General features: G+C 37.1%; 1 protein-coding gene across 13 annotated transcripts in view; it reads right to left on the bottom strand.

Moving 5' to 3' along the window:
- Nucleotides 1-23,137, bottom strand: part of UNC80 (unc-80 homolog, NALCN channel complex subunit) — a 230,098-nt gene that overhangs the window by 181,226 nt on the left and 25,735 nt on the right. For 8 of the 13 annotated variants that reach the window (XM_045481069.1, XM_045481072.1, XM_045481063.1 and 5 more), the window contains exons 8-11: nucleotides 4,596-4,857; nucleotides 3,338-3,472; nucleotides 1,164-1,380; nucleotides 354-530 (exon numbers count right to left, since the gene is read on the bottom strand). In XM_045481069.1, coding sequence (XP_045337025.1) covers nucleotides 354-530; nucleotides 1,164-1,380; nucleotides 3,338-3,472; nucleotides 4,596-4,857 — 791 coding nt within the window. The remainder of the gene's footprint in view (nucleotides 1-353; nucleotides 531-1,163; nucleotides 1,381-3,337; nucleotides 3,473-4,595; nucleotides 4,858-23,137) is intronic. The other 5 variants (XM_045481068.1, XM_045481070.1, XM_045481071.1 and 2 more) reach the window with 1 other exon arrangement.

Below are 23,137 nucleotides of genomic sequence, written 5' to 3'. Positions count from 1 at the left end.
ACTCGGTGGCCCTGGAAGGCAGTGACTTTCTTCACATTGAAAGTGGGCAAGTCCTTTAGATGGACATCATACAGGGTGTCCAAGTAATGCATATAATTGTCTTCCAAGTCTCTTCTAGCCCTGTGGGTCTATGACCTTTTGAAAACAAATTTGCATGGCTTGCTTTCCCTCTGAGACACATGGTGTTTGCAGTATGCCATCGAGTAGCTTTGTTACTAAGGAAATCCTAACAACGGCTCACTAGTAAATTACCAAGCAATGTAATACATGAATGCAAATTTTCAAAAAGTGTAAGGAATCAGATTACAATGAAAATGAAACATGGAGTAAAAACAGGAAACAGGAAAAGGAACCTGAACTCCCGCCTGCAGGTGCGCCTTCCGACCCACCTTCCTTGACAGTGTTTTCTCCATGGCTGTTGGAGTGATCTGGCTGGTCACTCACCAGGGTGTGATGGGAGTGTGAGTGCCTGGCACTCAGGCTCTCCATCTCTGTGGCTGCATCCGAACTGCCCCGCCGTGTAAATTTCCCTGAGATGAACAAGAGTACCACAAGAGGGTTTGAAAATGGAAGATTCTATGCCAAGATGTTGTTTTACCAAAGGATGGCAGTGAGAGTAAAGGGACATTGGGAAGTGTATGAGGCACAGTCAGATAGTAGGAATGAGACTAGTCCTGGGGATAGTCAGGGTCAAGATGATTGATGAAGCTGCCTGTCATAAGATCAGCCCCAATCTAAGCCAAATGTCAGAAACCATATGTAGAGTTCCAGCTAGCTTCTGGCTCCTGATTTTGAGCTGGCTTTCTGAATATGTCATTCAGAAAGAAAAAAGAATCTTTTTATTTTCTTTACATTTCCCTTTTCTAATATCCAAATTAAAGTCTGCCTTTGGATTCACAATGAAGTTAATGCACAAGACCCTTTAAGGCCATATTTCCACATCTAGAGTATGTAAGAAATAGGGCCATTACCTAATTATACAGGGTTTTTCCATATTTAATTAAATTACTTGCATTCCTTTGGTACTAGGAAGCTAGCATCTGGGCCCACATTTCTTGACTAAACTGTTCAAGAAAGATGCAGATTTGCCCGGGAGCCCTAGATCCAGATTTCTAAACAGGTCACTCAAGCTCTGCCCTACTTTGGAATGTCCTTGTGGTCACCTAAAATGGTGGTTTGCCAGCCTCCTTTTTCAATGCCTCGCCTGTCTTCTCCAAGCCCAGGGAAACTTCCGAAGGAGAACGTGCTTCGGGTGGGGAACACATCCAAGTGGTCTTCGTGAAGCAGGAATGGCACTCCCATTCTTCGAGGCCTCCTCTTTCCTGTGTGGTGGAATGGGATGGAACCTTTCCTCTCTCGGTCTTCTTTGCGGCTCTTGAACTACGAGGATGAGAGGCTAAGGGTTAGGCACAGGGCAAAGGAAAAGTGATAGTTTGCTTCCCAAAGGGCTCTACAATCTACAGTAAATTACAGGAATGTTCCAGGAAGAAGAGACTCAGAAAATCACTGAGTATCATCCGATAGAGATGGGTGACATTTCCACAATGCATTGAAAGAATGAAAGAAACAAAGCAAAAGACAACATATCCCTTGGGTCTTTCTGCTTGGTTGGCTTGTTCCTGGACCAGCAGCATCAGGATCAACTGGGAAACTGTTATAAGTACAAATTCTCAGGTTCATACTACATCAGAAACATAGAAGATAAGACCTAGTGATGTGGGTTTTGAAAAGCCTTGTAGGTAATTATGATACATGCTAAAATTTGAGGACCACTGATGTAGAGTATAGGATCCCTAAGTCACCACTTAGATCAGCCAGTATTTTCTGTTCCATTTTTCAGGATTGAGATCAACGGTTCTGGCCAGACAACTTCAAATGTGTGCCACTGTTCATAAGGAGAGTTAAAAAAGACACACAGCATGAATTGATATAAACCCATTATTCCTACCAAACAACTTTAAAACCCAGTATAAATAAGAGCTCAGAATTCTTGGGAAGCATTTAAAATATACCAATGTCTGGGCCTAACCTTCAGCAATTATGACCTAATTGGCTTGAGTTCAGGCCTGGGCACATGAATTTTTAATGGCTCCCCAGAGATTCTCATGTGCAGTCAGTACTGAAAACTTATTCCCCTGATGATCAATGTTTTTAGAAAAACTATAGCCATTGCCTATTATTGTATTAACAATGAAGTAGACATGACTGCTTGCTTAGCAACACTCTGAGCTTATAGATAAGTTAATAATAAATGTTCTGTCTTCCATGAACACAATTGAACTGATTATTTTGAAAATTGGAAAATAAAGCTACTGCACATACATTATTCTATACATATTATTTTCTATCTCATTAGCTCCATATACTTACAAAAAGAGAGGTGGAAGGATGGATTCATAAGAGCATGAACTATTTAGCTTGAAGACCTAGTTTTGAGTTTGGACTCAAGCTTTCAAGGACTACCCAAATTTCTAAGGCTCGGTTCCTTCCTTTCTTTTTTGAGAATAGTCAACATTTATTGAATACTTACAAAGTGCCAGGCACAGTAAGGACCTTAATGTGAATTATCTTACTTAATCCTCATAACCTTTTGAGGTAAGTATATTATATATCCAAATTTCAAATGAAGAAACTGATACACAGTATCACACAGGTTGACAGTGGCAGAGTGAGAATTTGAACTCTCATTAGCTAACTCCCAAGTGCACACTCGTCCTTTAATTTCTCATCTTTAGAACTCTAGTGGATGGTTAAAAAATGCTTATTGAATGGAAACCTATGCTATGACTTATAACAAGTTGTGAAGGTAGAAAATCTAGTGATCTGCTGTAAGGATTTGCTACTTTATTAAGAGTTTGGTTTGTTTGTTGTCTTTAAAATGGAGATGACTTCAAGAATAAATGTTCCAGGATGATTAAATCACTCTAAGAACTTCAGTAAGACTCAGTTTCTTAGGTGCAAAATGTGATAAATGAGGATCTCATTGGATTAAATGAGAACCAGTTATATAAAATGCTTGATGAAATGAGATGAATCATAGAAACCTAAGTTGCCATCATGGCTACCACGACTACCTCCACCACCACACTACTAAAAGCCCTCTATACATGTCATCAGGATTAAGCTTGGTAGCATTTAGAATGGCAAACATTCCTAAACACAGAGGGACTTACACAAGGTCATGCTGTAAGCCATGTTATAACTGGGGGCTGACCTCTCTTCTCAAGGTTCCGTTCCCAGCCCACCTTATTCTGCAGCATGATCAGAAGTACCTCATGTCATGCTGATATGTATTTCAATCACCAAAATATCAAAGAGCATAAGTGATTTGACTCACCTTCTTAAAAATGTTCATGCCAAGGTCTGAAGAAAGATCTGGAACTGCAGATCTACGTAAATTAGTCAACGAAACCTTAGAAAATGCCTCAGGGCTAAGAGATTTTTCCTCTTCATTACACTTCATGGTGAGATCCTTAACAGGAAATAAAGGTAGACTTCATGATCAGGGTTTAGGGCTTTAAATCCAAAGACTTTTCTTATTGACAAGAAAATTGACATTTTCTATGTCCTATTTTTATGAGGGGTAAGCCTTCTGTTTTGATATCTATGAAGTATTTAACTTGTGCGTCCAGACTTTTAGAATCCATATCCTGCTACTGAGGAGAAACATCATATATTTTGTAACTTCTGTTTGGAGTTTTCAACGGTGAGACATGAGGATCCAGATTCAGGAAAGCTAAGAAAATAGGGAGGAGACAGGTATCTCATTTTTATTTATTAAAAAAAGTTTTTCTGTTTAATGATTCACCAAAGGAGATTTTTACTTTGAGCAGAGTCATCTACTACTAAAATGGAGTATCTCCCCCTTTATACTCTTAGATTGTTCATGTTTATTTTCAGAATATGTAGACTTTTTCAGACATAGCCAATTCATATTTAAGTAAACCAAACAACTGGAACACACTGCAAATTACACCTTTTTTTCTACATATTCAACATACATGGTATCAATGAGAAAGAGGGAAAGAAAAAGTGTTCAAGTTGCTATTAACACATTTATTTACCAAAAAGTGATTTTCAGGGGGATGTCATCAAATCGGCATACAGTTTATTTTTTTCAAACATCTATAATGAAGAGCAAGACTATATATCGAAAAGCAATATTTCTAATTATGATATTGAGGTGCTGAAAAATTCTGAGCTATGCAAAAAGTTAAACCATGTTCCACATAACGTGAATGTCACATTTCATGATACCAGTAATTAACAGTTATATGTGAGAGCTATCTATTAACTAGTACTTCAGGTAGCTGGAAGGCCCAATTTCCCATTATTCTGGATCATCAGAGTCTTAACTCTAGATTAGTGTGTACAAGAGGCATTTAGATACCATTTTTTTGAACAGTAAATTCAATACTAAAAAGAAGCAAAAGGGTCTAGTAAAAGATAGAAGGGAAAGGGCAATTTCATTAGAGTAAGCCACCAACAAAATAGTCAGCACTGGAATAAATAAGAGATGGATGGATGGAAGAAAAAGAGAATCTGTTATGGCCAAAATTGGTGATTCAAAAGACAATGGACTGAGTTTCTCTTACTTGGGTTTTGTGGGTGTTCACTAGTGAGGGAGCTGCTGCTACCATCGAGCTGCTCCTGGGTCTGGGCAGGAGAGGAATATCTGGCTCCGGGGGCTTTTCTGGCTTCTCTTCCAACATGTGCCGCAGCCTTTGTAGATAGTACATCAGAGACCACTGAGTACCTTCCTCAGACCAATGAGGCTGGAGTAGGCAGCGAAGAACAGCAACGTCAAAGTAGGTGGCATAGCGGGACCTTTGGCATGGAGGTATCACGAGAGAGGCTCTGTTTCCAAGGACAGAAAGAAGACGATTATATTGGAAGCCAAACATTCCAAGGGGTGACACAACATGGCTTATAGGTCTTCTTTTCTCATTTGTTTCCTTATTTATTCACTTAACTTTTGTCTGGTTTGCTCTAATATCCTCCCAACTAGTCTTACTAATTTCACTTTTGCTAGATACTTCTGGAAGTAGAGAGGTTAGAAAGAGTTTTGAAAGATAGGTTGGAATTAGCTAGGCAAAGTTGAGGATGAGGCAGGAGGGTAGATCAGCATTTCAGTCAGGGGGGACAATGCCTACAAAAGTATGGAGCTAAAAAAAATCATGAGTTTTGGGTAGGTGGAGGAGAATAAGTAATTGGTATAGTTGGTGAGTTATTTGGGTGATGGGCAATGAGGAGAGTCTATAGAAAGAGATGAGATTCAGATTGAGGATTATACTATGCTACCAGGTTTTTTTTTTTCCTTATAGAAATGGGAATATTTGTGTACTTTATTGGGCTATTTTAATATCAATTGTGATAATAGTATGTAAAAAAAAAAAACAAGAATACTGCAAAGTACTAAACAAGCAAAAGTTATGTTATGAAGAAAATTTTCAAAATTTTCAAAATTTTGAAATCATTTTGAAAGTTATAAAGCTATATGTTCATATAAATAGCAAAACTAATTTTTAAAAATCTCAAGGTTCTGAAATTCTGTTATTCAATTTAAACACATGCGATAGTCATGATTTAGTGTTCAATTTAATTACACTATAAGGTAAGTTTATTTAATTACTCAGTAGAATACATCATCTTAGGTATCTTAGGAGATGTGAAGATAAGTAAGTTTAACTTCTTAGTCTTGAGGAACAGATGGTCCAGTGAATGGCAGACAATAAATGATAAATTATAAACTTAGAAATTCTGGAATCCAAAATGGAACCTTAAAACTAAAATGTAAACTTAACCCCCAAGCACAGTTTCTTCCTGAGTTAGGTGATGCAAAAGGGAAATTTTTGTACCCTGCTACAAACTAGCACGGGTGTGTAGTGTAGCACTACTCACACATGAAGAGCTTCAGCAAAAAATGTAGCCACTGAGAAGTGAGGAGAAATTTTCCTAAACTTCCAAGACCTATATTTTTGAACTAAAGGTTATGGCTCATTATTGGTTCAAGAAATTAATTCAAAAGTATATGACTACTCTTGAAATGTTAACTAGAATAAAAACTATTAGAATGCAACAAATGGAATAAGGATTTGTACGTTTAGCGAAACTTGTTTCACTTCACACATTGTCATTAGTCTTGACATAAAATGGATTTCTTACCATGAATTGTAGTAAAAAGTTCAAATATACAAACCCAGACAAGGTCTGGTGCCCTGGGGGACAGTTTCATAGTCTTTGCACTTCCCAAAAGGACACATCGCTCTTGGCTATTTTTACTTTCATTAGTAGCATTGTCTGGCGTGTTGAAGGACAACTGCCTACATACACAGTGGTTTTAAATGTCAATGGTGTCTTGTAGTCTAATCTTGAGTATTTTGATTGATAAGTAGCAAACTAAATATGAGTTAAAACTCAACCACAATAAGGTACTACAATACTAATTATTTAACTGAGGTGGCAGTCATATAAAGAGAAGCTTTCTACAATCAGCTAAGTTCCCATATATGTTATGTTAGAGTTCATCCTTTTTCTAGGGAGCTAGAATACTCTTTGAGCATCAACTGCATGTCAGCTTTCAATCCATTGGAAAGTGCCATAGATTCTCCTTCCAACCACTTCTCATCAGCTCCACAGACACCAACATCTTACATTAGGCTTATTGTAATTACTTCCTACTAGTCTCATTGCTTCTTCTCTAGTTCTTCCTCTCCTCTCCTCAAACCCTCCCAATAGATCTTCAAATCATCCTTAAAATAAAATGCAAATTTCTTATAGTAGTCAACATGACATGCATAATCTGTCTGTGTGTATGAATCCAACCTCATTATCATGATTGCCCTGCTGTACCAATTATTTATTTGCTGCCTCTTTGCTCCAAATTCATCTTTTTTTCTTGCTCTGTGAAAATGGATCTGGCCCTTTAAATATTTTCCCATTGATTTCTGGCATGACCTTTGGCTTTGCCAGTAGGGGAAATGGAAAAGCTGCTGCCGGAAGAAAGAATTTTGCTTTCTAGCCCTGGTGTACTTTCTCAGCACATTCCTGCAATGTGTGTACAGCTTATCCAGTACCAGTCTCCTGTAATGTTTGTGGGTTGTCTAGTGCTAAGCTCCTGCAGTGGCACATGACTCCTGCAGCATGGGTATTTTTTCTAGCACCAAGCTTCTATAGCACTCATACCTTTTCCTTTGCTCGGCTCCTATAGTGTCTAATAGCCAGTAGCACCCAGCGGCCAACAGCAACCACGGCCCTTCCCTTTAGAAGTTCTGTATCAGAATGCCTCTACTAACATACCTTCCCATGAACAGCATTCCCTAGAAACCCAGAAAGTTGGATTTCTGACAAGTTCCAGGGGGCAGATTTCCAACAAGTTCCCCTGGTGCAGTACCATAGTGATTTCTCTGCCATCCAGTAAGGCATAACTTTGTCCTCCATAAGAGGGTCAGAATCTCAATCCTGAGGAGAAAAAGGTCTCTGCTTGGTGTTAGCCTGATGCCTAAAGCTGGTGATTGCTCCATTATATATGCTATTCCTATATTCTTTAGAGTTCTCCTTATTTATTAGCCAGTCCCTCACTACTCCAATACTCTAATCCTGATATACTTAATAATTCCCTATATTAAACTTGTCCTGTTCAAATTACTGTTTGGTTTCTCTCTTCTGATTGGGCCAATCCTGATACATCTGGTAGCTGTGCTTCAGCCACATTGGCCTTCTTACTACTCTTGAATACATCAAGCTTGTGCTGGCTTCAGAGTTTTTTTTTCCATGTGGAAATTTCTACCCTCAATGCCTAGGCTTTACCTGGGCTCAGTTCTAATGTCACACCCTCAGAGAGGTCTTCTTCAACCACTATGTAGAGTGGCCTCCCTATGCCACCATTCACCTCTTTACCTTGTTCTAATTTGCTTCGTAGTATGTAGCATAACTTGAAATTATGCTGTTTACTTGATTAGTGCCTCTCTCCATTTATTTGAATGAATTAATAAATTTTAGAAGTGGGCTCAAGACAGAGATGGAGAAATCAAAGGATTTTGTACATACAAGCAAGACACATTTTGAAAATGGAAAGAAAAAAAAGAAACCCATCCAAAATCACAGCAAATAGGTAAATGCCAAGGGTTGAGGAGAAAATGATGAGGAATAAAACTGACAATATAACTTAGTATGTTCAAATGTAAAGAAAATTTGACCCAACAAGCTGAAAATAAACATCTATTCCAAAATGTAGTGGACAGAAATGTCAATTTAATACCAACTGGTATCAGTAGTAGGTAGGAAATATCTAGCTTTCAATATAAATTTGATCATCATTCTATATGACTTGAAAAAACGACCACTACCAGGGTAAACTAGGAAAGATTGCATGAGCTCTATCACATTTTAGCCTGAAATATCACCCCCTTACTAAAACCGAATGATAATAAAGGAAATGAGGGCACTTGGAGACCACCACAAACAATACTGTAGAACAGCTGGGGTTTTTTGTTTTTTTAAGCCTTAGTAAACAGAGACAAACTGTTCTTATTAGGATAAATTCTCAATATTTTAAAGATTTGCATCCCTGCCCCTAACAATCTATTAGTTTAATGTAATTCTTTTTTGTGTTCTAAGCCCAATTTCAATGTGTATGGGGGGGGGGGTGGGGAGGAGCTTCCACCCCATAAACAATTTTCTGTACACCAACTGGGTCCATTCTCTGTCAACTGAATTCTGACACCTATTTACCTAGAGATAGTATCAGATTCCACAGGTTAAGAATTCAGTCCTGCACGACTGCTCTCTCTTCCACTTCCAACACCAGTCACAAGCCCCGGTGTCACCTGTGCTTGTAACCAAATGGCCACAGACTGGAGGATCCTATGACCTGCCCCCCTCCCCCATCTCCCATTCCTGAACTTCAGATTCCAGTTGCAAGTCTAGATTGTTACCTATACCTCTTATTGACAGGTTCTAAATCAGAAGTTCCCATGATCCCCTATTTGGATTCAATTAATTTTCTACAGTGGCTCACAGAACTCAGGAAACCCATTTACTCACTAGATTATCAATTTATTATAAAAGGATACAACTCAGGAACAGCCAGACAGAAGAGATGTTTAGGGCAAGGTATGGGGAAGGGGCATGGACATCCATGTTCTCTCTGGGTGCACTGCACCTCTCTGTGTTCACCAGTCCAGAAACTCTGTGAGCCCTGTCCTTTTTGGGCATTTTTTTGGAGGCTTCATTACATAAGACATAATAGACTAAATCATTAGCCATTGGCAACTGATTCAAACTCCTCTCCTTCGTGGAGGTCAGGAGCAGAACTGAAAGTTTCAACCCTCTAATCGCATGGTTGGTTCTCGTGGCAACCAGCCCCAGTCTTAGGTGCAGTCCAACTGTCACCTCATTAACAACAAATATTACCTGTGTTGCTCTTATCATTCAGGAAATTCTAAGGGTTTTAGGAGCTCAGTGACAGAAACAGGGACTAAGGCCAAATATGTATTTCTTATATAAGAACTCATAGTGTCATAAATTCTGAACCAAATTCCAAAGGAATTCATCTTTTATAAATCAATAAAGCTGTTCTGAAATTTAACTGGTTGAATGATTACAAAGTTGAATGTAATCAAGAAAGATTTAAAAGGAAGTATAAAGAGTGTAAGTTGTCAGATATTAATGTATGTTTTACAACAATAATATTTAGCCAAGTAGTGCTGATTTAAGAACAGACAGGAGTTCAGTGGTATAGAATATGGAGTTACAAAAGATTCAAATATTTATAAGAATCTAGTCTATCAGAAAGGTCATGCATTACATTAGTACAAAGCATACATTAGTCAAAAAATAATATTGGCATAATTGACTTACTCAGAAAACGATAACTTAGCATGTCTTAAATTGGCATATTTTATTCACCAAATAAAATCAAGATAGAATAAGACTTAAATGTAAAAATAGGGGTTCAGTTGGTTAAGCATCCAACTTCAGGTCATGATCTCGCTGTTCGTGAGTTCCACGATTCTGTGTCTCCCTCTCTCTCTGTCCCTTCCCTGCTTGCTCTCTGTCTCTTTCTCAAATAATAAACACTTAAAAAATTTTTCAAAAATAAAAATAAAAACACGCTTTGAAATAACCCGAGTCAAATAAAAAGTTATTATGAGAATTTTTAATATATTACATGGAATAATGATTCTATACATGAAAACTTGTGAGATATAGCTAATGCAGAATTAGAGGAATATTTAGAGCTTTAAATGCTTCTATCAGGACATGAGAGAAGCATCTGCATTAAAAAATATTTTAAAAAGTTTAAATGATTAAAAAATCATAAAAACCTGAATAGTAGGGAAAAAAAAGAACATAAGATAGAAGCACGTATTAATAAAATATACGACAAAGGTAGATAGGATTAACTAAACCAAATGTTATTTCCTTGACAAAACCAATAAAAATTAAACAAGAAATATAGTAAAAGGTGTGATCAAAATACTATCACTGAAAATGCAGACATACCTAGATATAGTGATGATTTTAGAAAAAGGGAAGACATTATAAACATTATGATTAAAAATTTGAATACCTAGATAGACACATTTATCCAGCCACACTGATTTGAGAAGAAATAAAAACCTCAATAGACAACCTTTAAAACCTTTAAACCCCAACCTTTAAAAGCTGAATTGTGGGAAACAAAATTTATTTTAAAAATTCACCAAGCCCAGAAGGTTTTCAGCCAAATTCCATTAATCATTAGGGAAATAGGTATCTCCACTTTCATACAAAGTGTTCCAAAGACAGAAAAGAAGGAAACATTCTTCTCATGAGGTCAAGATAACCTTGGTACTGGGAAACAAAACAAGTACAGCATAGGCAAGGAAAATCATAAGCTGTGCTCATTTATGAGCACTGATGTAAAAAATACATAAAATGTTAACAAACTATACCCAGCATTGTACACATTGGTTTTTTCCTGGGAATTTAAGGATCGTGTATTATCAGAAAATCTAGTAAAGTAATTCACCACCTAAAAAGATTACAGAAGAACACATCCACATGATTTTCTCAATGGATGCAGAAAAACCTATAAAATTTATTATCAGTTTCTTAAAGTCAATAATAAAAATTATAAAAGAACTATAATAATAAAAAGAGCTATACTAATAAGATTTTGTTACTGAATCAGGCAGAATGATACAACAGAATTAAGAGCCCAAAACCATACCCTCACACATGTGCAAATCTGATGTTCAACAGAGATTAAGTTACAAATCTGCAGAAAAAGTATTAAGAAATGGTGAGGGAAAAATTATTTATGTGGAAAAACACATACCCATATTTCATACCACCATAGTAAAAACAAACAAAAAAGCCAACTTGACATGGACTGAGACACAAAGCAAAACAAAAGAAAGAGAAAAAAATATTTATGACCTAAGGTATGAAAGGATTTCTAAAGAAGATAACAGCCCAAGCTACTTTAAAAGAATATTGATGTTTGACTATATTCACATTTAAAATTTCTATTAAAAAATAAAGTGAAAGTTTACAAAGTATAAAAGATGATTACAACATATTAGTCTAGAAAGAATTACTATTCTCACTGATAAAGAACGCTCATAAATCAGGAAGAAAGACACACAGGTCAAATGTGCAAAGGGTATGGAAGGAAATTTCACCAAAAAGGAAATCTAAAGAGAGACTAAACAAAGAGAGGTACTCCATTAATAATCAAGGAAACAGGCTTAGTGACAATCAGAATCCATCAGATTTGTAAGAATACAGAAGCCTGAAGATGGGAAGTATTGGTGGGGGGTGTGACTAAGAAACACTATAACTGCTGGGTAACACAGAGTGCAATTAGTTGATATCTAGTAAATTTTAATTGTCATTATCTTAAGATCCAGTTATTCCTTTCCTGAGGGAAACTTTATCGTACGGAATTTCTTGCCCATGTACACAAGGAGACAGTACACAACTGTTTATGGCAGCCATTCTGTTACAGTAAAACACAAGAGAACATCCTGAAAGTCAGCCAAGGGAGAAGGGCAAATAAATGCTGACATGTATTTACCAAATACTATTTACATGTTATATGATGTGACAGGCTAGGGTGCTTATAATGTTCTATTTTATCTGCATGGTAATTACTGTATTCACTTGTGAAAAGACATAAAACAGAACACTTAGGTGTTGTGTTCTTTTCTCCATGTTTCCTTAGAGAACATTAGCTAAGATCTTGGATTTTATCAATGTGGAATAAAAATCCACTATTCATATCTCTATATGTAAGTAGATCTAAATATACACCATATACAATACATTTTATATAAATTATATATTATATACACATATACTTATGTATAACATCATACATTTATACATAACAAATATACAATGTATAATTTGAATACTTATATATGTTAAATAGGTATATATGTGTATATGTACGTATAGGTATATATGTTTTTTGCATAAATTAGTCTCATTATCTCCCAGATGATGTGTTATGTCTGTCCTTTCAAAGTATTTTGTCATATAACTTTTCATTATATAATCATTTTAATAAAAAGACTGAGTCTCAGATTTTTATGAGTTGCCAAGGTTTCACAAGAAGCCTGTGGGCTAGATTCAAACTGAAGGTTCCCATCTCTGTCAGGAAATCTTTTACTTTTATTTGCTTTCAGCTCCTACTTCCAACCCCATTCACTGTCCATCCTTCTCTACCTCCCTGTCCTGGAAGTTTGATCTGTACACACTCTACCAACAGGTCCCCAGCCTCTGGCTCCTGACTGAATTTGACAAAAGGAAGCTCTCACAGGAGAAGGAAAGCAGAAGGACAATGACATCTTCCCCAAGACCCCTTCCTCCCAGAGGTTAGCCTAGGGCTGGCTCTGTGACGTTGGGCTGACCTAGGCTATTGGTGGTCACAGTTCTTGTTACTCACTCCCTCCACAACTGCTCCCTCTGTTGCCCCTCTGGGCCCAGAGCGGATTGTCTTTCTGGAGTATGGGCATGGACTTGTGGCCTCCCTACATCCTGTCCAACCTTTGTAGATAACTCGTGCTGTAATCTTTTCTCAAATTAACCAGTGTGCCACTTGTTTCTTCCTGAGATTACAGGAGGAAACTGACTGATTACGTCCTCAAGCTCAGTTTGAGGGAAAGAAACAACCTTGATTCTCATTTCTACCATTTTCTTAAGAAGCTTTCAATGTTTTTCCTGCCACTCCTCACCTCCACTTCTCTTTCTTAAAAAAGCATGGATTAGCCCACTCCTCTCAGCCTGTCCTTTATACCTAGAAGAATAGAAGTTTCCCCCCAATGCTATAGTCTTGGATTTATAAGGAAAAGACAAAGTATGAGGCTGGCTGGCAACCAGCTGGGTAATTCTAGGTCATCAAGCATTTGTGACAATGATTGGGCTTATTATAAAAGCCTGTGAAAACTATTGTTTTCTTGGCTAGGTTGCTGTGATTAAGGGAGATATTACTAGTTCAACAGAATTATTTTCCCCCATTGGACTAGCTATCTTTAGCCTTTACTTCTTGCCCCATACCTCACTGTCCCCAAATGTTTCTACTCTGTAAATGAGATTAGGCAGCTCCAAAAATTATTTCAAATTCCTGGAGCAGTGTTCCATATACTGAAGTGTCAGTGGACAACTTCTCTGAGAATCCCAAGTGGATAGTACCCCAGACTTACTAAACCAGAATTGCTGGAGATTGAGCTCAGGAATCTTCATTTTAGATAATATCTCCAGGCAATTCTTAAACACTCTTAACAAGCTTAGAGGACAATTGCCCTAGAGAAACATGCAATGCATGACTTTTGTACTGATAGGCCAACATCCAAAACAATTCCTATATGGAAACACTAACTGGAATGATATGTTGACAGTTTTGTCCCTAAGGGTGCCAGATGACTAAATTTATGTCTTTCTCTACCTACAATATTTATTTGATGAAAGTAATTATTAACTATACGGTGGAGTCCCATGGTCATTAACTACTTCCTGACAAATCATGTCAGTTCAGCTAAGGATGGACTGCATGACAGCAAGAGTCCACCAACAAGGCTGTGATCTGAGACTGAAAATGAGTCTTTAAGGTAATAAAAATTTGTTAAGTAAATTCACATCTCAATTGCTTAACATTTAAAGAGACTCCATTTGAAACAACAATGAGGAACATTCTGTAGCAAATATTTATAATCCAAAGTACCTTCATTTGAGGTGTTATTCAAGCATGAGTTTATTTGTCTTAAAGTGTGAGCTATACTGGAGTGAGTAGTCAATAAAAAGCAAGAATCATCAATAAATGTTTAATTTCACTTATGACAGCATTATCAGACAATCGTCTTGTCACTAAACAACCAGTAAAAGTCATTTTAATTAGCAATCTAATTAATACATGAGAGAAAAACTTACATAACTGGAAAAAGATGGTATGGGGGCTATCATTGTGTGATATGGTAGAAATGTTCTTACTAACTAATACTCTATTGTTCTGTAAGTTATTTTGTAGAAAAAAACGAAGATTTTATAAAAGTATGAAAACAACTTTTATTCTAAATGCTATGTAATAAACAAAGAGAATGCTATAAAAATAACAAAGAGAATTATACATACAAAAATTAATGGTGTTTAAATATTGCTGATGAGCTCATCGATGATATTTACTTAAAAATTTTTTTATACCTTTACATTTTTTCTATAATTAGCATATAATTATTTTATATGCATAAAATAAATAATACACTATGATCAAAAAAGGCTGTCAAAAAGCTAAGAATTTCTTTTATATATATTCCGTGTAACTATGGCTTCAGGAAATCAAGTTATTATTAATTAGAGTTGGGGGATGCTAGTAGAGAACATCCAAGGCAGAAAAACACTCTGGAAATAATAATCTGTGGAGGCAGAGAATTGTAGAAATCAGTTTTGACTGTATACAATATTTAACAAAGCAGAAATTAAGTCTGTGCATATGGTAATTGAAGATGAAATCTCACATTGATTTAAAAAAAACTAGCTACCTGCTCACTGATTGCAGAGTTCAGGGAAGAGTGATGTTCTGTTCTGTCAAGGTCAGGGCAAAAGAGATGATGAATTGTATTTGTTTGATCCGAGCAGACAGCTTTTGTTTCTAAGCTATTTGCATTGCTTTATTATTAAAGTTCTCTTCATTTCTGATTAATACATGAACTCTTCCAACAAAGACATATTAACATTAGCATTTTCTGAAAGGTCTACCTTATGCATCATTTCCATGGTAACCAGCCACTGCAGTTAGGCAGAGAGAAGACCTAATTCATTCTTTTAAAGTGCCACTGATTCATGTCTAATTCACATATGTGAGTGTGGGTGTGCTGTGGGTGACTGTGTGTATGCGTCAAGAAATGCATATGCATATAGATGCTTGAGTGTGGTAATCTCAGAGAATGGAAAAAACAACATTCTTCCACAAACAGGAAACCTTGAACTTTGCAGTTTGTCAAAGAAATATCACATGCTATTTATATTTGCAAATTTCTAATGCATACCATGGCTGAAAAAAATATGTAAGAAATGTAAGCTCCTAGATATTTTAAGACCTCAAGATTTCACCCTGATATTGTTTTTAATAATTTTTAAAAGTCAGGCCAAAGTATTTGAGGTAAGAAATTACTTACATTTAACCTTTTTGGAAATTGTGTAGAACAGAATTAGTGAAGGAGGAATATGAGAATACTCAATAATGAAGAAAATGTACAGATATAGTTGTAATAATTACCTATAAAATTATGGTGACATTATCATCATCATTGTTGTAGCCAGCCTCCAAAATAGGCTCCGATGATTCCTGCTTCTTGGTATTCACACCCTCCTGTGGTCCCTTCTCTATACCAGTGTTGGCATGATCCACAGCATATAGAAATGACGGCATGTCACTTTAGAGATTAGGTTGAAAGACACCGAAGCACTGATCTTGTTTGTTCCCTCTCTTTATGCGACAATTTGTTTTCGGGGAAGCTAGCTAGCATGTCATGAGCAGCCCTATGGAGAGGCCCAGATGCTGCAGAACTGAAGCTTCTAGTCAACAGCCATCTGAGTGATCTTGAAAGAAGACTCTCAAACCCAGTCGAACTTCTGGATGATGGCAGCCCTAGGCAAAATCTTGACAGACCCTGAGCTGCAACCCCTTAGCTAAGCTCTTTCTGGATTCATGACCCTCAGAAACTATGTCAGATGATAAATGTTTTTTGTTTTAAGCTATTGAGAAATTGGGGTAATTTGTTATATAGCAATTGATAGAGAATACAGACTTGAATACCAAGATAACATCCTAAATTTTGGAAATGGTTTTGGGATCAGGCAGTAGCAGAGACTGTAAAGGCTTTGAAGAGTGTGTTAAAAAATAAAAGCATAAATTGCCTTGCACAAATTACTACTGGAAATCCTGAACTTTAAGGAGTCTGTTGGAGCCCTTTAAGGGCTTAAAGGGAAGTAAGGAACATGACATTGAAAAGAGGAAGAAGAAGGATCCTTGTTATATAGTGGCAAAAGCTGCCTGCTGTGTTGTGGAAAGTTAAAGAAACAGGCTTAAGAGCATAGATGATCTAATTAAAACTTCCAAATAAAGTGTTGAAGGTGTCTTCTGATGTCTTCTTGCTGCTTATAGAAGATTGAAAGATATGACCTAACTGAAGAACTGTTAAAGACTAAAGACTTAGGACTTGATGATTCTGAAAACGTTCAGCCTCTCCAGATGGGAAGTAATGCTAAAATTAAGAAATGACTTCTGAGCAAACATCTAATCTAGGGCATTTCTGGAAAAACATGGTCTAAAGATAAAGTCAAGGGCGAAGCTGTAAAATCTTTTTAGGCCTTCAGAATGATCTAAGGTCTTGCCTCCGAATATTATTCCATGAGACAAAAGGCCAACTCAAGGTTTTGAAAGTGTGATTCACATGTAAAAAAGTAGGGGGGGGGGTTTCAAAGAAACTTAAGGGTGTTGTTTTTCAACCTTCTTCCAAGTTAGAGAAAGGATTACCTTAAAGAGACTTGTCTATTCTACTGGGGCCCAATAAGATTCACTTTGGACTGCCAAAGTTTTTAAAGAATTTTATGTAACAAAAACACTGCCAAAGCAGTATAGAATTAAAAGAGGCTTTATACCCCCCAAATTTTACTGGCAGGAACCAAGCTGAGAAAACTACTCAGCTATAAACACATCTATCTTTCTTAAAAAAATGAAAGTTGACCTAGAGCATGGAATCAATAGCCCAGAGGGTGGAGCTAAGAGCCATGGGCAAGAATAGGACTGAGATCTAATCAAGAATTTTCCAACATTTGTCCAGCTTGATTACAGACTTGCTATGGACCAGTGCCTCCTATGTTCTCCTTTTGAATAGGCATGGTCACAACAGTTATCATGTGCCTATTCCACCATTGTATTTGGGTGTTTTAGGTACAGATAACTTATCTCTTTAGTTCACAGATGCATGGATTGAAAAGAACTATAATTAAGGAATTGGCTTAAATCGTACATATGAGGTAACTTATTTGCAACTAGATCTGATTTTGATGATGAGATCAGGACTTTGACTTGATCTTGTAATTGGATGAGATTTTGGCAATCTTGGTGAGAGCAAATTTTTTTGCATGTGGAAGAGGTGGAAATCACTAGGGACCAGAGGCAAACTATGGTAGCAGATTCTAAGATCTCTCCATTGATCATGCTTTGTACAGTTTTTTTCTAAAATATGTTCTGTTGGTCTGTGTGAATATGACAGAAATAGTGGTATACTACTCCTGAAATTAGTTATAAAAGACCTCTCTCCACCCCCCGCTCCCAGCTCTCTCTCTCTCTCTCTCTCTCTCTTTCACACACACACACACACACACACACACACACACACACACCATTCATTTTGTGCCAAGTCATCTGCCATATTGTGAACAGCCTCATGGAAGGGCATCTGAATCTGAGGCATCTGGGCAAAAGCCACCAGAGTGATCTTAGAAGCATATCCTCCAATTCAATCATGCCTTCAGATGACTGCAGTCCCAGACAACATCTTAAATGTAACCTCATAAGAGACTCTGAGCCAAAAAAGACTGCAGCAAAGCTGGTGGTCTGGATATATAACCCTTAGAAACTGTGAGATAATATATGTTTGCTGTTTTAAGTCACTCAACCTCAGAGTAATTTGTTATGCAACAACAGATAACTGATACACTGGTTTAACTCCAATGGGGTTTCTTGGTAAGTCTATAAAAGATGCAGACATATGAAAATCACATATCTGCTCCTATATTTACTAATTTCTGAGTTAGTAGAAATAAAGGACAAATTAGAGGGCCATGGAAGAGAAGCCAAAGAAAATATATGGAAAGGTTTAGACCTACCTCTTTATGAGGTAAGAGAGAAGATTGTGGACCATGGAGTTGGTTAGAATGGGCCCAAATCTAGCTTTTCCAATTCCTGTGTATGTCCTTGGGGGAACCATTTAATCTTTTTTTGCTTCAGTTCCTCATCTTTAAAAGAGGAATAAGGTCTTTTCATGGATGTTATAAAAATTAAACTCTTTCACTTATTCAGTACACTTCACTGAAGGTCATGTACCAGGTACTAAAGAGAAGAAGGAGTGGAAGAGACTTGGTCTTTTCTCTTGTGTGTGGATTTTACAGTCTAGTGGAGGAGATAACTATTAGACAAATTGTCACACAACTATTTATATCATGTTTGCTACTCATGCTGTAAGAGAAAACATGGAGTTCTGTGAAAGTGTTAAACATCTGCCAAAGCCTCTCTTGGGAGTAAAGAAATCATATTTAGATTGAGTCTTAAAGGAAGAGGAATTGGTTAAGTGAAGATAGATGGAAGAACGATGCAGACAGATGGAATAACATACTCCAAATCTCAGAGCTAAGGGGAAGTTTGAAAGTCTAAAAAAAGGTTGAAGTTTAGTCACTGAGGTGTGGGTAGCAGTATAATGTCACACTAGAGAACTGGACAGCAGCCAAATGATGCGCAGGGCTTGAGGGGTACCTCAAGGATTTTGAATTTTATCTTGATAGCAATGGATAGCATTAAAAGAATTCAAGAGTAGAAGTGTCATGGTTTGTTTTTTTTTTATTTTTACTCTGTATGTTCTATATTGGATGGTGGCAAGATTGAATCACAGGAGGTGAATCAGTAGGCTAATGAAGTACTCCAGGCACAGGGAAATGAGTGGCTTGAATGATGGTGGTGGCCTTGGAGATACATGGAAGTAAGAAGATTCAAGTATTTTTATATAAACTTTTTATCTGCTTTCCTTATCTCACAAATTTAATCACCATTCATGCAACTGCTCAAGCCAAAATCTTCAGTTATGCTTGACTCCTTTCTTTTTCTCACTCCCCAAATCCAGTCATGTCAGCTTTACCCTGTAAATGAATCCCAGTTTCAGCCTCATCTCAGCCTTTCCACCTATACTACTACCACCTTGACCGAGGCATATACTATCTCACCTGGGCCATTGCAACAGTCTCCTAACTAGTCTCTGGGTCCACTTTTGCCTCCCAAGTCTATTTTCCATGAACTCTCTGAAATGATCTTTAAAACATGCAATTTGGTTAATGTCACTCCACTGTTCCAACAACTCCAGTGTTTTTTCATCACGCCTGGAACAGAACCAAACTTCCTAACATGGCCTTTTGGCTCCCAGGTGATCAGACCCCTCACAACCTCTCTGACCTGCATTGTACCCTCTTGCTCAGTGCCACTGCCTGTTCACACTGCCTTATTGATGTTCCCAAAACATGCTGAGTTTATTACCATTTCAGAACCTTTGGATGTGTTCCTTCTGCCTACATTGCTCTTCTCAGATCTTCCTGAGATTGTCTCTTTTATATCATTCAAGTCTCAATGAAAAAGAACCCACCTCTCATCCTTTTACTTTGCTTTTGTTTCATAGTCTTAAAGAAGTCTACAAGTAATTTTACTCAATTACTCTTTTATCTGTCTACCTTTATTTTTTTTTAATTTTATTTTTTTTAACATTTATTTATTTTTGAGACAGAGAGAGACAGAGCATGAATGGGGGAGGGTCAGAGAGAGAAGGAGACACAGAATCCGAAGCAGGCTCCAGGCTCTGCACTGTTAGCACAGAGCCCAACACGGGGCTCAAACTCACAGACCGCGAGATCATGACCTGAGCCGAAGTCAGAACCTCAACCGACTGAGCCACCCAGGTGCCCCATTATCTGTCTACCTTTAAAGAAAGTCAGCTCTTTAAGGACAAAACTTTGATGCTGCTACAACCTATGTCTAACATATACTTACAAGATATGGATTGGAAGAACAAATACTGTTGAAATACCTGTATCACCCAAACAAATCTACAAATGTAATGCAATATCTACCAAAATGCTAACACCATTTTTCACAGAACTAGAAAAAATAATCCTAAAATTTGTATGGAAAAACAAAAGACCCTAACTAGCAAAGCAGTCATGAAAAAGAACAAAGCTGGGGTATCACAATCCCAGATTTCAAGATATCCTTCCAAGCTATAGTAATACAAACAATATGGTAGTGGCACAAAAATAAATAAATAGATCAACAGAACAAAATAGCTCAGAAATAAACCCATGCTTACATGGTTAATTAGTCTATGATGAAAGGCAAGAATATACAATGGGGAAAAGACAGTCTCTTTAACAAATGTTGCAGGGAAAACTGATATCTACATGCAAAAGAATGAAACTGGACCACTTCCTTACACCATACACACAAAAAAAATCTCAAAATGGATTAGGAACCTAAACGTGAGAATTCCTAGAAGTCATGAAAGTCATGAAATTCCTAGAAGAAAACATAGGCAGTAATTTCTCTGACACTGGCCATCACAACATTTGTGAAGATGTCTCCTGAGGCAATGGAAGCAAAAGCAAAATTTAACTGTTGGGACTTCACCAAAGTAAAAGGGTTTTATACAGAGAAGGAAACCATTAGCAAAACAAAAAGGCAACCTACTGAATGGAAGAAGACATATGCAAATGATAGAGACAATAAAGTGTTAATATCCAAAATGTATAAAGAATGTATACAACTCAATACCCCCAAAACCTAATCTGATTAAAAATGAGCAAAGTATCTATATAGACACATTTTCCAAAGAAGACATACAGATAGCTAATAAACACATGAAAAGATGCCCAACATCACTCACCATAAGGGAAATGCAAATTAAAACCACAATGAGAAATCACTTTACATTTGTCTGAATGGCTAAAGTGAAAAAGACAAGAAATAACAAGTGTTGACAAGGATGTGGGGGAAAAATGAGCCCTTGTGCTCTGTTGGTGGGAATGCAGATTGGTACAGCCATTGTGGAAAACAGTATGAAGGTTCCTCAAAAAATTAAAAATAGAATTACAGGGATCCAGTAATTCCATATCGAGTATTTAACCCAAAGAAAATGAAAACACTAATTTGAAAAGATACGTGCATCCCTATGTCTATTGCAGCATTATTTACAATAGCCAAGATATGGAAGTAACCCAAGTGTCCCTCCATAGATGGATGAATGAATAAAGAAGATGTGGCATATATATACAATGGAATATTAGCTATGAAGAATAATGAAATCTTGCCACTTGGAACAACATGAATGGACCTAGAAGGTATAATGCTAAGTGAAATAAGTCAGAGAAAGACAAATACCATATAGGATTTCACATTTCACACATATTTGGAATTTAAGAAACAAAACAAATGAACAAAGAAAAAAAAGACCAAAAAACCTAAACTCTTAAATACAGATAACTGGTAGTTGCCAGAGGGGAGGTGGGTAGGGGAGGGATGAAATAGGTGAAGGGGATTAAGAGTACATTTATCTTGAGCATTGAGAAATGTATAGAATTGTTTAATCATTATATTGTATACTTAAAATGAAGTCTGTAACCAAAGCAACTACCTTTTCCCTAAATCTGATATAATTATGCCCTTGACAGCTTTGTTAGTGAGTTATTGTTGTTATCAAATAAAATGGAAGCCTTGGTGTGTGTGTGTGTGTGTGTGTGTGTGTGTGTGTGTGTGTGTGTGAGATTCATAATAGCAACTTTTGAATAAGTGGAAAATTAATACGGGAAGGGTCTCTACATCTTTAAAAGGACTGTGGTAAACACACTTAGGAGAGCCGCTCCTGATTCCCATCTGATGGTTGTCACACCCTCTATAATCCTCTTCTCCTGAGTGTAGGTAGGTCTGTGCCTTTCTTATAACCAACAGAATATCAGAAAGGTGATGAGATGTCACGCCTGTGATTACGTTATATTATAAAGCTTCTGTAGTCGTAGGCTGTAATTAGAATTTCTCTGCCCTGTTGTAAGGTAACTATGGAGAGGGCCACATGGCAGTGAACTGTGGGCAGCATCTAGAAGTTGAGAGTAGGCCCCAGACAATTGTCAACAGGAAAACAGGAAGCTCAATCTTCGGCCAAGAACCTGAGGCAGCTTGTATATGATCTTTCCCTGGTTGAGCCTGTGATGACACCACAGTCAATCCTGACATCTGGATTTTAGCCTGGTCAGACCCGAGAGCAGAGAACCCAGCTAAATTGTGTTTATATTTCTGACATACAGAAATAGTGAAATAATAAATGTAAGTTGTTTTAAGCCAGTAAATTGTTGTAATTTGTTACACAGCAGTAGAAAACTAATATAAGAACCATAGTCAGAAATTACAGAAAAGCAAACTTTGGTCAAATATAAGAAGGACATGACACTAAATAGAGCTATCTAAAAATGAAATAAACTTCATTCAAGAGTACAAAATTCCTCATTGCTGAAAGTGTTCAGGTGGTGAAAATGTTGTCAGGATGGAGTTGGTTATCTTCACAGGGCTCTTCCACAGAAAAAATGATATGATTTTAGGGGTACCTGGGTGGCTCAGTCAGTTAAGTGTCCAACTGATGATTTCTGCTCAGGTCATGATCTCACTGTTTATGGGTTTGAGCCCAACCCCTGCTTGGGATTCTCTCTCTCTCTCTCTCTCTCTCTCTCTCTCTCTGTGTGTGTGTGTGTGTGTGTGTGTGTCCCTCCCCACTCTCTCTCTCAAAATAAATAAGTATTATATACACAATGGAGTACTATATGGCAGTGAGAAAGAATGAAA

The sequence above is a fragment of the Leopardus geoffroyi genome, chromosome C1 (assembly GCF_018350155.1).
Source record: "Leopardus geoffroyi isolate Oge1 chromosome C1, O.geoffroyi_Oge1_pat1.0, whole genome shotgun sequence".
Lineage (NCBI taxonomy): Eukaryota > Metazoa > Chordata > Mammalia > Carnivora > Felidae > Leopardus > Leopardus geoffroyi.
This window is presented reverse-complemented; position numbering and strand designations above follow the sequence as displayed.